The sequence below is a fragment of the Aquarana catesbeiana genome, linkage group LG04 (genome assembly GCF_042186555.1).
Source record: "Aquarana catesbeiana isolate 2022-GZ linkage group LG04, ASM4218655v1, whole genome shotgun sequence".
In the NCBI taxonomy this organism is placed as follows: domain Eukaryota; kingdom Metazoa; phylum Chordata; class Amphibia; order Anura; family Ranidae; genus Aquarana; species Aquarana catesbeiana.
Genome location: NC_133327.1, coordinates 589951020 through 589968486, shown reverse-complemented (window position 1 = coordinate 589968486; position 17467 = coordinate 589951020). Strand labels below are relative to the sequence as shown.

The following is a 17467-nucleotide window of genomic DNA, read 5'->3' as shown; positions in this document are numbered from 1 at the left end:
CTGAGCATTTGCTATCCCGAGGACAAAGATGAATTACATTTGTTTCTCTCCCCCTCAGAAATGGCTGCATCATCCCATTTATTTTTCAGCAGAAAATGATTGCCTTTACAATAAAGCAGCAATCCTGCCTCTGCTTACCACACTAATCCAGTCACTTTTAATGGCAGGCCGGTTTTAGTCAGGCCAGCAATGGTTCCAATGTGTGCTAATGCAATTTTTTTCTGCAGATTTTTTACATGATTCATTTAAGGCTGTCTGCTGATTTAATTAGATTTAGTTGGTTTTATTGTGCGTCAACAGCGGTAAAGTTCTGAAGTAATTGAGAGAAAATATCGGCGGAAATTCCATGAAATGTGCTTGTGTCAACGTGTCCATATCTCCTATAAATTCTACGTGTTTACCTCGTTTTAGTAGAGATTGCAGCCAAAGGACAAAGCTGGCAAAAATAATTACAGCCCGTGAATCAAGTCAAATGTTCCACTTGCTGAGATATTTCTAATTCTATTCAGCCATCCCATTGGGATGGACACACGCTTGTCATACTGCATAGATAAGATGGTGACACCACAATTCACTTCTGCAGCTCTGTAACTTCCTGTGTCACCACCTCATAAAAAAAAAAAAAAGAAATTCCTGGTTCAACTTACTGACCAGCCTGCTAACCAACCGAATCGTCCTGTCTAAAGCCCCGTACACACGATCGGACTTTCCGACGGGAAGTGTTGGATGTCAGGCTGTTGGTGGAAAATCAGGCCGTGTGTACGCTCCATCGGACAATTGTTGTCTGACTTTCCGCCAACAAATGTTGGCTAGCAGGTTTTCAAATTTTCCGACAACAAATGTGTGTTGTCGGATTTTCTGATCGTGTGTACACACGTCCGTTGGACAAAAGTCCAAAGTACAAACGCGCATGCTCGGAAGCAGAAGCGTTCTGTCTTGTAAACCAGCGTTCGTAATGGAGAATTAACATTCGTGACGTGGCAAATTATGAAATCTCCAAATGCAGCGCACATTCTCTTCTTCTTTAATGGGATAATAATGAAGCTGCTTTGATGGTGATAATGATGGAGTTATTGCAAACAAATTTTCAAAGGTTTTTTTTTCTAGTAATATCAAGAATAATATTATTATGTTTTGTTTTTTTTTTTTTGTTTTTTTTACCACAACACCATTATCCTGTAGTTTATATAAGATCAAAGATACAACTATGTTTGTGTCCTTTGTCAGTTTTACAAGCACTCGTATATCAACGCGAGTTTCCCCCTAAGAATTAATGGAAACTCAGATAATTTGTTTCAGTTTCCCTGCTAGTGTATGCAGTACTGCATGTGGCCATAGGTGGGGAGGCACTGGAGACACTCGGAGACCACTCAGAGAAGCTCGGAGGCACTCTGAGACGCTCGGGAACCAAGTGGTCTCTGAGTGTCTCCAAGTGGTCTCCAAGTGTCTCCGGGCCCCCCTCACCTCTGGCCACATGCGGCACTGCACACCCCAGAGGCTTATCTTGCGAGACAACGCTTGCAAATCAAGTCAGAATTAAAAAAAACAAAAAAAAAACAGCTCTTATTGCGAAACGCTCGTAAATCACGTTACTCGCAATCCGAGGTTTTACTGTATACCTCATTGTGTTGAATGCTATTTTGTTCCTCTACAGGCTTATTAATCCTGTGTTCAATCTGCAGTAATACTTAAAAATCAAAATGACACCCCCTATATAAATATCTACTGAATAGATAAAAAACAAAGTTAATACATATTCATGGGACTACTAACATTAAGTTGTATCTAAGAAAAAGTTACAATGCTATTTTGCCTTTTTAATGGTAAAGTATAATGGTCATTTTTATTTTTATTGGGATGTTTACAAGTAACAAACTGGTATTCAATACATTTTTAATGATTTTCTTTTTTTTTTTTTTATTTAAAATACATTTTTAATAGAGGGGGCGTCCATGACACCCCATTGCAAAGCATTCTGGGTTGGAAAAAACCAGTGGGTAACCTAAAGCGAAATAAAAAAAAAAAAAAAAACATTGACAGGTAGGCTTTTTGTGACAGAAGAGACCCTATTGGTCTCTTCTGCCATAAATCCTTCTCCCTCCATGTCTGAGTTTGTGTTCACTAAGCCAAGCATGTGCAGTTTAGTGTACATTTATGGAATGGCTCTTGTCCAAGACGAGAAAATACATATCCATTCCATGAATCTAAATGAATCCAATTTTACAAATATGTATTTATGCTCTTCCCATACATGTAGGCCATTTGTGAACTTGTTAGTGAAGCCTGTCCCCAATGCTTCTTAATGTTTTCAAAAGCTCAGTCCTGTCCTCTCCTAGGATGGACCAGCTGTTAGGACGATCGCCCCCTAGCAGTTTAGGAGTGACTGCCCTTCTTTTTCCAAGGCTGCACACACGCATTATGCTCTCCACTGAGCAGATGAACTCAGCGGAAGGAAAGGAAGGACAGTGTTCACTCTTGTACCACTAGGAGACACTCATCCTAATGGCTGCTCTGTCCTAGAGATAAGGGTAGGACAAAGCTGTGAAAATTATTAGAAGTGTTCGGGGCAGGCTTCACGTTCACAAATGGCCTACTGGTATGGAAAGAGCAAAATTCATATTTTTAAAATCAGATTTGTTTAGCTTTGTGTAATGGTGTTCATGGACTGCATAAGGTACATAAGGTCCACTATATTACTAAAAGTATTGGGACACCTGCCTTTACACGCACATGAACTTTAATGGCATACCAGTCTTAGTCCGTAGGTTTCCATATTGAGTTGCCCCACCCTTTGCAGCTATAACAGCTTCATCTCTTCTGGGAAGGCTGTCCACAAGGTTTAGGAGTGTGTCTATGGGAATGTTTGACCATTCTTCCAGAAACACATTTGTGAGGTCAGACACTGATGTTGGAAAAAAGAAATGAAATGTCAATTTATTTCAGTAATTGTTTCCATAGCGTGGGTATTTCTATTATTATTTATACTGATGTTGGACAAGAAGGCCTAGCTCACAGTCTCCGCTCTAATTCATCCCAAAAGCGTTCTATCAGGTTGAGGTCAAGACTCTGTGCAGGCCAGTCAAGTTCCTCCTCCCCAAACTCGCTCATCCATGTCTTTATGGACCTTGCTTTGCGCACTGGTCCAAATCATTTGGTGGAGGGGAGATTATGGTGTGGGGTTGTTTTTCAGGAGTTGGGCTTGGCCCCTTAGTTCCAGTGAAGGGAACGCTTAAGGCGTCAGCATACCAAGACATTTTGGACAATTTCATGCATCCAACTTTGTGGGAACAGTTTGGGGTTGGCCCCTTCGTGTTCCAACATGACTGTGCACCAGTGCACAAAGCAAGGTCCATAAAGGCATGGATGAGCGAGTTTGGGGTCGAGGAAATTGACTGGCCTGCACAATGCCCTGACCTCAACCCGAAAGAGTACCTTTGGGATGAATTCAAGCGGAGACTATGAGCCAGGGCTTTTCGTCCACATCAGTGCCTGACCTCACAAATGTGCTTCTGGACGAATGGTCAAACATTCCCATAGACACACTCCTAAACCTTGTGGACAGCTTTCCCAGGACAGTTGAAGCTGTTATAGCCGCAAAGGGTGGGCCAACTCAATATTGAACCCTACGGACTAAGACTGGGATGCCATTAAAGTTTGTGTGCGTGTAATAGCAGGTGTCCCAATACTTTTGGTAATATAGTGTATATGCCGGTCCATAAACATAAAGTTGAGATTTAATCTGCTTATATTTTGCTTTCCTGATTCCTCCTTTTCGCCTGATCAACATGCTAATGATATTTTGAAATACAACCTTTCCCTCCTCATTACATACCTTATTTTACACCCAGTGATATTTCTTTGCTTCTCTAATTCCCCGTACACACGAGCGGAAATTCCGACAGCAAAAGTCCGATGAGAGCTTTTGGTCTGAAAATGCGACCGTGTGTATGCTCCATCGGACTTTTGCTGGCAGAATTCTAGCCAGTAAAAGATTGAGAGCATGTTCTCAATTTTTCGGTTGGAAAAAGTTCCGATCTGAAATTCCGATCTTCTGTACCAATTCCAACGTGCAAAATTCCTACGCATGCTCGGAAGCAATGAACTTCATTTTCTCGGCTCGTCGTAGTGTTGTACGTCACCGCGTTCTTGATGGTCGAAAGTTCAGCGAACTTTTGTGTGACCGTGTGTATGCAGGGCAAGCTTGAACGGAATTTCGTCGGAAAAACCATCCAAGATTTTTCTGACGGAAATTCAGTTTGTGTGCATAAGCAGTGCAGTCAGATCACAACTGGTGGGTCAAGTCAAGTTGGTGTAGATATCTTCCTGAAAACATCACAGCTGCCTGCCTCGGTACTCGGCATTGGTAAATTATTTCACAATTACTTTAAAAAAAAAAAAAAAAACTCCTAAAAAATGAACAAAATAAATAAAATACAGTATATACAGAAACTCTCATAAAACATCCCATCACACATTGCTTATACTGTACATTTTCAGTTTTTGATTATAGCATATGACTCCTTTCTAGAAACAAGTCCTTTCCTTGTGAATGATGTCAAGGGCATTAATGGATTTGGACATTGATGTTGTTTCTGTGGAAGTATCCCTCATTTTCCTAAACTGGGTGGATTAGATTTTCCTTTATGTTTTATTACAGATATGTAAAACATAGCCCTGGGGTGCAAACACAGCACTGATCTGTACTGTGATTTCAATTAGCAGCACATCCTGCTTACTGATGAAGTCTCTCAGCCCCGTATGATCTACACTTGTCTCTGGATAGGTTTCCTCATCTATAATAAGGAATTTTCACACCAGCCTATCAAAATACATTTGATAAATGTGGACAGTATTGGTATCCTAGGTCCCCTTAGGGAGGTGTGAGTTTCCTACAAGAAGGGTAGGCCTTATTTATCAATGTCTGACTGCAACACAGTAGCCAATCAGATGCATCCTTTTCTGAAGGCAAATTAGATTCATGAAACAAAAGCACATTTGCTTTCAGACTCTATTAACAATAAGATTCATTAATGATTAATTATTTATTTATTAATAAATTATTATTGTTACTATTAGTATTATTACATTGAGCTAATCATTATATACTTATGATAATGATAATAAATAAATATTTTATAATAATAAGACATATTTTATAATAAATAAATATAGAAAATTAAGGAAATGCATTATTATTGTTGTTATTATTATTATTATTCAGAACAATCGGAATAATAATAATACATTTGGTTAATAATAAATATGTAAATATTTTATCATGATAATACATATTTTAAAATTAATAAAGAAAATGAAATACATCATTATTACTATTATTGTTGTTGTTACTTTCAATAATGATAATCATATTTATAAATAATTGAATAATAAGTAAATATTTTATCATGATAAAACATATTGTATAATAAATATAGGAAGTTGCATAAATATTGTTGTTATTATTATATTTATTATTAATATCAGTAATAATGCTTTGGGTTAATAATAAATAAATGAATAATAAGTAAATATTTTATAATGATAATACATCTTTTATAATAAATAAGTATAGAAATTAAACACATAATTGTAATTATTAGTAATAATAATAATTAGGAATAATTATTATTTAAAGTAGAATTCCTACCTAGCACTAACTTAAAGCTGTCAAATCCCTCTTCCTGCTACCTATGCTACCTAACCTTTGTAAAAAAACATGTGTATACTTACCTATTTTTAGCCCACTCCAGTCCCATCTTGTGATCTGGCCCTCCAGTGTCAGTCAGTGGCTGCTGCAGGGGAGAGGAGGGAGTGCCAACAACTGCTGGGACATGGGAGCCTATGTGAGCCTTTGTTGAGCGCTCCCTCCTCTCCCTTGCAGCCACCGCTTACTGACTAACCTAACACACGCTAGCATAGTTAATGTTGGGTCGGAGTTCCACTTTAAATATTAAAATTATTAACATTAAGGCCTCAATAAGCCTTATTTAGCAACTTGTATTAATGAAATGTGTCAGTGTTGTCTATTTATTCCTATTCATCAAATTCTTTCATTAAAAGGTGTAATTGGTGATGTTTTAAGCAGAGCTCCAGTCAAATATAACTAGATAAAATAAATATCCCAATAAAAGATAAAAAAACAAAAACAGATTTTGCTGCAAAATTCAGCTCTAATCCAGAGACTTCCCCTGCAGTGCTTTTTATGGCACTAGAAGTCCTCAATCTGATGGCCACCCTCATTCAACCCACTTTCTCTGATCACCCCAGCGAGTGACTGCATAGTGAAAGGAGAAGCAGTACTGTGATCAGCTCATCACTCTGTCATTCTTCTCCTGTAAGCATGCATCTTATCAGCACACAAACTAATTGGCTGCTTGTTCCTCTCACACTCCAGCTCTGGCATACACAGACTGCAAGAGGCTAAGACAAAATCTAATTTATTTCATATATATACAGGTATAATACAGATATAATAAAATTCAGTACAGGAGGAATCAGAGGGCCTTCTCGTTACAGTTTACAATCTAGGAGGGAGGGTCAAGTGATACAAAAGGTAATAAATGTGGGAGATGGGCTGATGGAGAAAATAAAAGTACAGTTGCTAGATGGAGGTAGAATAGAGAAGGGTCTTCAAGGATCGCCTAATAGTGAACAGAGTAGGAGCTAGTTGGACAGATTGGGGCAGGGAGTTCCAGAAAATGGGAGAGACTCTAGTGGTGAGCATGGGAGGAGGTGACAGGGGAACTAGAGGACAGGAGGTCTTGGAGGAACAAAGAGAACAATGTGGTTGGTATTTTGAGACAAGGTTAGTGATATAGCTGAGGGCAGAGTTGACGATGGCTTTGCAAGTTGTTGTTAGTGTTTTGAATTGTATTTGTTGAGTGAGTGGAAGCCAATGGGGGGGTCGACAGAGAGGGGTAGAATACACTGAACAGTTGGAACAGTGGATGAATCTGGCAGCAGCATTAATGATGGACTGAAGGGGGGATAGTCTATGTAAAGGTAATTCAATGAGGAGAGAATTGCAGTAGTCGAGGCGAGAGATAACCTAGGAAGAAGGGGTGTATTTTAGAAATGTTCAGGAGGTTGAGGCAGAAAGATTTGGACAGTGATAGTTGTGATGCGTGAGGAGACTGATGGAATGAGCCGAGGGATAGATTTGGGTGTCGCCAGTATAGAAATGAGATGGAAAACCATGGGAGGCTAACCCAGCGAGGAGGTATACATCAAGAATAAGAGAAGTCCAAAAACAGTATCTTGGGGGACCCTGACAGAAAAAAGAAGAGAAGGAAGTAGAATTGTAATTTACACTGGAGGTGCAGTGGGATAGGTAGTATGGGAACCAGTGAAGCGTACAATCACAGAGACCAAAGGAGTGAAGTTTTTCTGAGGAGGAGGGGGGTGGTCAACTGTATCAAAGACAGCAGAGAAGACCTAGAGTAAGAGTACAGAAGAGTTTCCATTGGTTTTAACTGTTGGTAAATCGTTTGTGAGTTTTAGAAGAGCAGTTTCTGTGGAGTGTTGCGGGCAAAATCCAGATTGATGGGGATCAAGAAGGTTATGATCAGTGAGGTGGTTGCTCAAGTAGTTGTAGGCCAGACGTTCAAGTGGTTTGGAGGTAAAGGGGAGCAGGAAGATGGGTCGTAGATTGTAAAGATTGATGAGATCCAATGAGGGCTTTTTAAGTATTGGAGTGACCAGTGCATGTTTTAGAATGTTGGGGAAGATACCAGAAGAGAAGGAGAGATGGAAGATGTGAGTTAGAGAGTGCAGGATAGAGCCAGAGGGTGACATAGTATTTGCAAGGGAACAGTGTCCAGGGGGCAAGTGGTTAGGTGAGCATTAGAAAAATGTTTAGCAACCTCGTCTGTAGTAGCCGGGTTAAATGAGGGAAGTTCTCAGTGTACCCGTGAACATGGAATGTTAAGTGGGGGAGATATCTGTACAGTGGAGATCTCATCAGGAATTGAATCAATCTTATTTTCGAAGTGATTAACGATTTCCTTGGCAGGGGAGGACAAAGTAGAGAGTTAAAGGTAGAAAAGAGAAGGTGTTAATGAGAGTGATAAAATAGGTCTGCTTGGTAATGTGGAGGCTGGAAGTGTATTTTTGGAGGACAGATTTTTGGTGGTTGAATTCTTTCTGACATCTAGTCTTTCTCCACAGATGCTCAGAGCACAGCTACGTTTTTGGAGACTTATTGTGTTGTCTGTGTTAATGATGTAATAAAGTTTACATAGTTGCATTAATTATGTTATTTATATCTGCCTAGAGTTTGTCACATATGAGGCAGATGAATGTGTCATAGAGCATACTGCAGAATTTTTTGTTATCTTATCAAACGCATGCTGCCTTAGCCAAAGAATCGGCAGTAGAATATTGTTGATTTTAGGTAAGGTTGAATAAAGATAGCAGTCCATCCAGTTCAACCTGAGTGTGAGTGTGTATGCATGTGTCTCTACAATTTTCAATATCCCTGTACACTGTGTCCACTAAGAAACACATCTAAAACTTGTTTGAATGCATCTACACTCCCCTCTGACACCACCAATTGTGAAAGGAAGTTCCACATCACCATCAAATCGGTCCTTAGACCAGCATCTGTTGAATAGACAGCTGTAAACACGAACTGAAAGTTGGCCGGTTCTTGCTGAACTGGCTGATTTTTGGTCCATGTGTACCAGGCTTTAGTTCTTTGAGAACTCCTGGGTGTAAACCATCCGGTCCTGGTGATTTGTTCACATTACGTTTTTCTAGTCTTTTTTGAACACTTGTCTTTTTCAGCCACAAGAGTACATTCCATGCAATGTTTTTAACATTACTGTTTTGTTTATTATACCCCTTCTTTTCATTCGTATAAACTGAAGAGAAGAATGTATTTAATACAGTTGCCTTCTCCCTGTCGTCTGTGAGCAACTTCCTCTGATCATCTCTTATGGGGCCAATATGTTCTGACCTCGCCTTTTTTACTATTAATACAGTATATTTGAAAAACGTTTTGGGATTTATTTTTTCCTCACCAGTGTGTCTCTTGTAATCTATTTCAACTGCCTTGAGTGTGCTCTGGCACTTCTTATTGCATTCTTTGTAGTTTTGAATTGACAATGGTTACCTTTCAGCCATATATTTCTTTTGATATGCCTTTTTTTACGCAAATGTTTAGCCACTCAGGTTTAACTTTTGATCTTTTTAATTTATTGCCCATTGGAATGCCCTGTTGAATGTCATGTCCTTAAAGCACCCCCTTTTTTTCTTCAGTGTTCCTTGTTGCAAGATATCGATCCCCTTTAGTGTCATGTAGTATGAAGGGCTGACATTTAGTTTACTTGTCCTACCCTCATGTCTCCTTTTCCTATAATTCTTGTCAAATGTAATTGATCTGTGATCACTGTTTCCTAAGTTATCCCTTACTTTCACATCCACAATCAGCTCTTTGTTGTTTGTAATTAATAAGGTGAGCAGAGCATTATTGGGTCATCCACCTTTTGACTCATGAAATTGTCATGAATCGTCATTTTCATGAAATGACAAGCCTTAGTTGAGTGCGTAGTTCTGTCTGCCTAGTCAATACCAGTGTAGTTGAAATCCCCCATGAATATAAAATTGGCCTGCTTCCTCGCCATATCTAACTGTGAAAGTAGATTGGTTTCTTCCTCCTCCTTAACCACTTGGCGACTGTATAAACTTAGATATAAGGTGGTAACGTTGCATGTCTGTGCTGGATCACGTACCTAGTACCTGATACAACACTTCTGAGTCTGGGGCGTGCATGCATGTGGCCGGTGGCCTGTACCTTCTGTGATTGTACACAGCAGGAGATGATCGTTGGACTCGATGTCTGCCAGCACCCGCTGATCCTTCGGTACAGAGGGAGAACGGTGGTCTGCCTATGTAAACAAGGCAGATCACCATTCTGTCAGTACAGGAGGCATGGATCCTGTGTTCCTGCAAAGCAGGTGTCCGCCGCAATATCGCAGTCCCGCTATAAGCCGCTGATCGTCGCCATTACTAGTAAAAAATTGTAAAAACAGTAAATAAAAATATCCCATAGTTTGTAGACGCTATAATTTTTGCGCAAACGAATAAATACACGCTTATTGGGATTTTTTCTTTTTTTTTACATATACCAAAAATATGTAGCAGAATACATATTGGCCTAAATTGATGAAGAAATTTGATTTTTTTTTTTTCATTTTTTTTTTCATTGGATGTGTTTTATAGCAGAAAGTAAAAAATATTGTTTTTTTGTGTTTTTTTTCAAAATTGTCGGTGTTTTTTGTTTATAGCGCAAAACAATAAAAACCGCAATGGTGAACAAATGCCACCAAAAGAAAGCTCTATTTGTGGGAAAAAAGGACATCAATTTTATTTCGGTACAGCGTCGCACGACCGCGCAATTGTTAGTTAAAGTAACGCAGTGCTGTATAGTAAAAAATGGCCTGGTCCTGAAGGGGGGTAAATCTTCCAGAAGGCAAGTGGTTAAAGTGGTAGTAAACTCTCGCTCATTATTTTTACCTACAGGCAAGCTTACAATAATATAATAAAGCACGTTTAGGAGATATTCTAGCGAGCAGCAGCCAGTGACGCCACCGGCGTGTGCGCTCTAAAGGAATGGCGTACCTGTGCCGTTCTTTCAGAGCTGTGTGCCGTGGCCGAGATTCCCGTGTATGCGTCATCGACGTCATCATGGCTCAGGTATTCAAGCTGAGAATCCGGAAGGAAGACCGGGTGAAGATAGAAGCCTCTGCAGCATTGACAGTGCGCTGTTGGAGAGCTTCGTTTTAAGGTAAGTCACTTATAACATGCTAATATGTGCTGCCTACTAGCACATTATGATATTGCCTTGCTGGAAGAAACTTTTTAAAAATTTTTATCAAGAGTTTACTACCGCTTTAAAGTTTGGGGGCCTATAGCATACACCCACAATTCTATTTGTTTTGTCCCTTTGGATCTCCAGCCACAATGTTTTTACCTTCTCACTAGCCCTGTTAGCAATTCCACCCCTTATATTCATTAGCAAAATCACTTCTGACTTACAGGCACACCCCTCCCCCTCTTCTACCTACCCTGCCCCTCTGATACAGGGAGTACCCCCGCAAGCCAATCATGTGAGCTGTCAAATCAAGTTTCTCAGGTTTCCACAAAGTGAAAATCCTCCTCATGTAGCAGAAGTTCTAGTTCTTCCATTTTACTAACCAGACTTCTAGCATTAGTAGTATGACGTCTGCATAGAATCAAGCTTCTCTAAAGCAGGTTTTTTCTAGTCTTTTATTTTACACAGTTGCTCCCAAATACAATTAATGTCTGCATTGTAACATTTAACATTACACAACCAGCTCAGTCAAAGTATGTGGCTTTGTCTAAATTGAGGTCATATGGGCTTGGATAAAAAAAGTGCTCTGGGTAAGTGCAGGCCTCGGGCAGTGTTCTGCCCCACTTTTAAATGAAAGTCATTGAGGAGCGATTGTATACAGCAAATGTGTCTCCGGGTGCTAGTGTGTACTGTGCCAATGGCTCCGAAAAATCTGACACCCCAGAAATATGGGGGCGACTGGTCAATGTAAATAGTGGGACAAATTTAAGCTTTTGTGAATGAGGCTTCATGGTTAAGCTTAAAGAGGAACTGCAGTCTGCTCACATAATTTGTAATAAAAACATCTTTGCCATTCTGAAGCTTCCCTCCAACCACTTTGCATATTATTTTATATATACTGTGATTCTGTACTTGCCAAATATGCTGCAAAAATCTCCCTTCACTGAGTCTGGCTGCAGCCATTTTAACTGTGGGCAGCTGAATCTGCTGCCTGTTCACTTCCTGGATTGACACAGACACACAGAGGCACACCTCCAGCTCTGCAGCTCCCATTGGCCCTCTTATGACTCATCCCCCTTCCCTTCCTGGCAAACTCTCATGAGAGTTAGAGAATGCTGTGCATGATTACATAAGCCTAGGCTTTTTACCAGACAAGAAACAGTCTAATCTTTACTTTAACTTTAATCTAATTCACAAAAACTGTAGAATACATTATGATTGTGAACAATAAAATTTAATGTAAGTTATTTTTTCAGAAAGTATACATTTGTTCAAATATCATTCAACATAAAAAGGAAACTGTCTTTTTTTTTTTTTTTTTACAGATCTTCTGATTTAATAAAGCATATGTTTTATGTTTTGGTGGTTTTTCATACATTTTCAAGTCATAAAATGCACTTTTCTAGTATGAACTGTATGTGACATATGGAAAAATTGGGCTGACAGTGAAAGAATTATTGGGCTAGACACTAATCTGACCTTTCTAATGAATATTGTTCAATTGTCTAGGTCCATGACCAGCTATCGATGAAGCAGCTAGCCCAGAAAGCCACAGAAGATGAACTGAACCTTGCAGAAACCCCGCAAAAATATCTAAAACGTGTTCTTCAACAAAACGGATATCAAAAGGACATTGAGAAAAAAGTCCTGAATTACCTTAATTACAACAGTAACCACCTGTCCATGTTTGCCATGCCTGGGATTGTTTAGTCTTCTGCTTCTGAGCAAACATGATTTTTCTGACTGTATCCACAATGGTCTTATAAATGTTTTATTACCATGCAGCTCCACATGGTGTCCTGCGGGGGGCAGTAATGCCTATTCTTCCTTGTCCATACAAACAGGAAAAAAATCAATTAAACAAGCATTAATAAAGATAATGTGTGTTTTCTTTCTGTCATTTATTGTGTAGTATTGTGTGTGAATGATTCGGGTGTCCTTTTTCCACCTTCCCTGAAATGCAGAGGAAATGAGATGTATAAAATGAGCATACTTAGGCTGGATGTATGTATGTGATTAGGTAACAGATGCACAGGTTAACTTGTACTCATATGAGTTTTCACACTTGAATGGCTTCTTTATGATTGTGTCTATGTTTAGAGTGTTTAATAACACTTTAATATATTATTGAAACTATGTATGTAAGATGTGTATATATAAATATACTCAGTATCCCATATACTGTATATCATTTATGTTAAAGGCCAGCATGCCACAAAAGCTTGCACTACCATTCTTTTAGTTAGCCAATAAATGGTATCATCCTAAATCCAAACGTCTGCTTTGTCAATAGCCAATACAATACAACACTCTGCTGCTGATATGATTTTAGCCAACCCAGACAATTATGAAAATTAATATAGAAAATTATAACAGTAATAATAATATGTGAATATTAGTAATATAATGCAAATTCATTTGACATTAAAGCTATGTTTCTCAGTTATACATACAGGCCTTAATAATACTAGATGATTTATATTTTGTAGGTTACATTATGGAATTGCATATAATAAACATAGAAAATAAAATAAAGTGAAATTAGGATATGTGTCTAAATAATAAAAAAAACATATAGGGTTTAACCACCTGAATGAGGGCATATTTTTTATATTTGGGCAACATTGCTTGTCAGCTTATCAATGTCAAATGACTGAGCAGCAACTGTGATTCATTGGTTTACAGTGTCAGACCCTCTAACCTGACCCACTACAGAAGGTTGAGAACACTCTGCTCATGATCATCTCTACGTTTCTGATTAGACCATGGGACATTTAAGCAAACCCTTCAAAAGAGCTCACTGACTAAGCTCAGGTAATTGTAATCAGGAAGACAGAGAGATGTTCAGAGGCAGAGTGTTCTGTACCTTATGTAGGGGGTTCTGATAGAGGGTCTGCAGTCTCTTCACTGTCAATAGGGCTCTCAGTGTGGTAACAACAAGGACATCATGTATCTGAATACATACGCTTCCAAGGAGGAGAGCCTACATAGGGACATCTATGTGAACACAAGAGGATATTTAATTGCCAGACTGGATAAAGGTCATGAAGCCATAAGACCCACCTCAATGGAATGCTGATCTACTCTTAGCTGATCAGCGCCTGCAGACTGTTCGATGACAGTCTAAAGCAGGATTTAGCCTACAAGTTTTTTTCTAGTGCAATTATTTTTATTGGCGTTTTAACAGAGGTAAGCATAACAAGTACATAGAGTCCATGGTCAAGAGCTACATGGTCAAGGTTGTGGTACATAGAGATTCTTCAACTTTACAATGTTTAATGTTTGAGGGATACAATAGGACACAACTAAAAAAGTCAATACCAAGATTTATCAGTTGGCAAAGAGGCAAAGAACCTCAAGGAGGGTGTAGAAGTAGGAAAAGGAGAGAGAAAAGCAAGTGAAGGGGCTTTGTTGTCAGGGAGTCACTTTAAGTCCCCTAGGGCTATCTGAAAAAAAATAGCAAATTAATTCATCAGTTCAGGAAGCGATGAACAAAACCTGAGGACAAGTAATGTTGAATCCATCCAAACACAAAAAAAACAAAGTCAGCACTGACCCCACAACCAACTCTCAAATGTTCACAGTCTATATAGAAAAAGTTCTCTTGCTCTAGGTGCTGCAGCTCTCTTAAAGATACACTGGGTGGCGGACTTAATCTGAAATATACAAGGAAAAGAGAGCGCACGGCTGCCCTAGTGTAATTCCATTTTAATGATACAAATGCAAAATCAAACAATAGAGGATTGCACTCACAAACATGGGACTTAGATCGCATGTACAGCAGGATGTATGTCTCCCTTCCTGGCCTGTATAACTGGGTTGGCTCCCAAGAACAAGTGGAGATGGTATGAGAAGTCACTGCGGACTCTGTTTCCTCGTCTCGTCGGGCTGTGTCTGCTGTAGGGCAGGCGCACAGTCCAGCCGGCGCTGCATGACGTCACTCGCAGCCGGATAGGAAGGACAAGGTGAGTGAGATGTCTCCTCTTTAGCTAACATAAAATGGTTGCGAAGACTACATGTTTCGGAGGTGTGGCCTCCTTCTTCAGGTCCTGAACCTACCAGAGCAGATAACCCTTTCAAAGGGTGAGCAAAAACACTTCTTTATGCTGTGTACACACGACCGGACTTTTCGTCGGACTGAACTCCGAAGAACTTTTCGATGGAGTTCCGACAGAGTTCCAACAAAACGGACTTGCCTACACACAATCACACCAAAGTCCAATCGTTTCGAACGTGAGGACGTACAACCAGACTAGAATAAGGAAGTTCATAGCCAGTAGCCAATAGCTGCCCTTGCATCCTTTTTTGTCCGTCGGACTAGCATAGAGACGAACTGATTTTTCGATCGGACTCGTCCGTTGGAAAGATTTGAAACATGTTCTATTTCTAAAGTCCGACAGATTTTTCAACAGAAAAGGTCAGATGAAGCCCACACACGATTGAATTGTCCGACGGATTTGTTCCATCGGACCAGTTAGGTCAAAAAGTCCGGTCGTGTGTACACGTCATAAAGAAGTGTTTTTGCTCACCTTTTGAAAGGGTTATCTGCTCTGGTAGGGTGTATTGATATGTGTTTATTGAATGTGGCATCCTATTAGGTGTCATCCTTATCCCTGGCTGCTTGAGCCAGTGGGATACATACTGTCATGTCCATCCATGTATTCCTCTTATAAAGTCTGAATAGGGATGTTTTGCTTGGGAAAGCTGTGAGACTGCTCCTTGCCAGAGAATTCAACCCCTTCACAGGGTAAGTGGGAATGACTCCTTTGAGTGTATTGGTCACTTGTTTAATAAATAAGACAACCTGTTAGGTATCATCATCCTCATCTCTGGTTGCTTATTCAAAACAAGATTCGCACAGTCATGTTCCTCCACATCTTCCACTTTGGAGAGTCTGAAGAGGCTGATTTGCCTGGGAAGGCTATTAGACTGGTCATTGCCAGAATATATAACCATATAAAAGCAAGACTCTGGCTGGCTGGCTCCAGTAGTCATCCACAGGTAACTCCTCTACCTTCTCTGGAAATGCTGGTCTTTTGAGGGGGTTGGCACAATGGCACAATGGTAAGCAAACATGAGAAGCCACCAGCTGGTTATTGCCACGTGTGAACAGACAAAGTGTTACTTTGTGTACCTGTTATGCAGAGTACTCCATGTGGAGGAGCTCAGGCTATGCATAGAGGCTGCAGGGACCAAGGCACCACAATACCCAGCAATGCAGCATTTATTTGGATACAAAGCATTTTTCAAATTTAGCTCACCCAACCTACGTCATCTGACTGTAAACCCCAGCATAGCGCGGGCGTGCAAAGAGGAGACTCTGCCAACACCACTGCCCACTTTACATGGACCCCAGACAAGGCTGTTAGCCCTGATAAAAGCCGCCCCGAGGACCAGCATCAGGGCTCCCTGGATCATGGGTCATTTAGCCGAGACACCAGGGACTGCGTCCAGTCTAATCCACACATGGATGGACGGCCAGCTTTTAGACCAGCCAGGTAGAGGAGCACACCTAGGTCCTGCGCATAGGAGGAAAAAAATGAACGCCGAGGCTGTAGGTGGGCTCAAATTTATATGAGTTTAGTCCTGGAGGTATAGGGGGGGGAGTAGCCTATATCCATCTGTGCTGACATGAAGCCGTCAGGAAAGGTAGATGACAGAAGCACTGTGCAGTATCACATATAGAGTGGCCTCTCCAGTGAAACCCTGATGAAGTCACGTGATTTGATGACGCAACTGTAGCATAGGAGAACCCATGCGCATGAGACTTATTACTGGGTCAAATTTTGAGGTGAGAGCATATGTATGTCAGTGAAGGGATATATACACGTGGTAAAAGAATAATCTAGAGGACTTAATACGCAGTGGAGAGTTGGAACCCTCTTGAAAATAAATCTAGCATCATGATTGACTATAGGCACGAATATACATGGACGCATGGGACTATTTTTTAATATATGTTTCAGTACACAGTTTTTAATATTTGTCACGGTTGATTCAACACATATATGAGTTTAGTTATATGATTTATTTTTATAGTTCATATCATCTGTAAAGTACTGTGTGGAACTCAATAGTGAAAATAATCACGAGATAGTGATAGTGATTTTATCACAAGATCTGTGGCACTAAAGTAGAATCTTTTTATACTGTGTGGAACTTATTTGGTATATTTTTGCATTGTTTATACAGGAGTCGTGGGCAGCGGTACTGACACTAGTCTATCTATGATTCTTTGCCTTTTTGTTAATACTGACATTTGGTTTGTCACTTTATTGATTAATTCTTATTTTATTCAATTTTTTCACATATAATGTGAATGTCATATAATAATGCGAATGGAGGAACTATATTTTTTATACACATATAAAGCAAAAAACAAATAAAAAATAATTACATAATTTTGGCAGCCACAGTTTCAATGTTCTATTTACCAAAATGTCCAAGTATGCAAATTCAAACTACATTCTATAAATATTGCATTTGATGTATTTGGTACATTTTGACCAGAAAAGTCAGTAATTAGTAGCTTCATTTTTTCAGGAAGATTTCTTATCCAAAGGCGTGTTATGCACATTTAGTTGCCTGCTCCCCTGCCTATCATTAACCTTTACTTATTATTTAATGATGGTTGATGTCTAAGTGTCAGACACA

The 17467-nt window shown here is 39.7% G+C and overlaps 1 protein-coding gene across 2 annotated transcripts in view; it reads left to right on the top strand.

Annotated features, from left to right (window-relative positions):
• CFAP61 (cilia and flagella associated protein 61) overlaps positions 1 to 12972 on the top strand; it is a 494837-nt gene extending 481865 nt beyond the window's left edge. The window contains exon 27 of one of the 2 annotated variants that reach the window (XM_073628153.1): positions 12323 to 12972. In XM_073628153.1, the coding sequence (XP_073484254.1) occupies positions 12323 to 12523 (201 nt within the window). In that variant the 3' untranslated portion in view covers positions 12524 to 12972. The remainder of the gene's footprint in view (positions 1 to 12322) is intronic. The other variant, XM_073628152.1, reaches the window with a different exon arrangement.
• The last annotated feature ends 4495 nt before the right edge of the window (positions 12973 to 17467 follow it).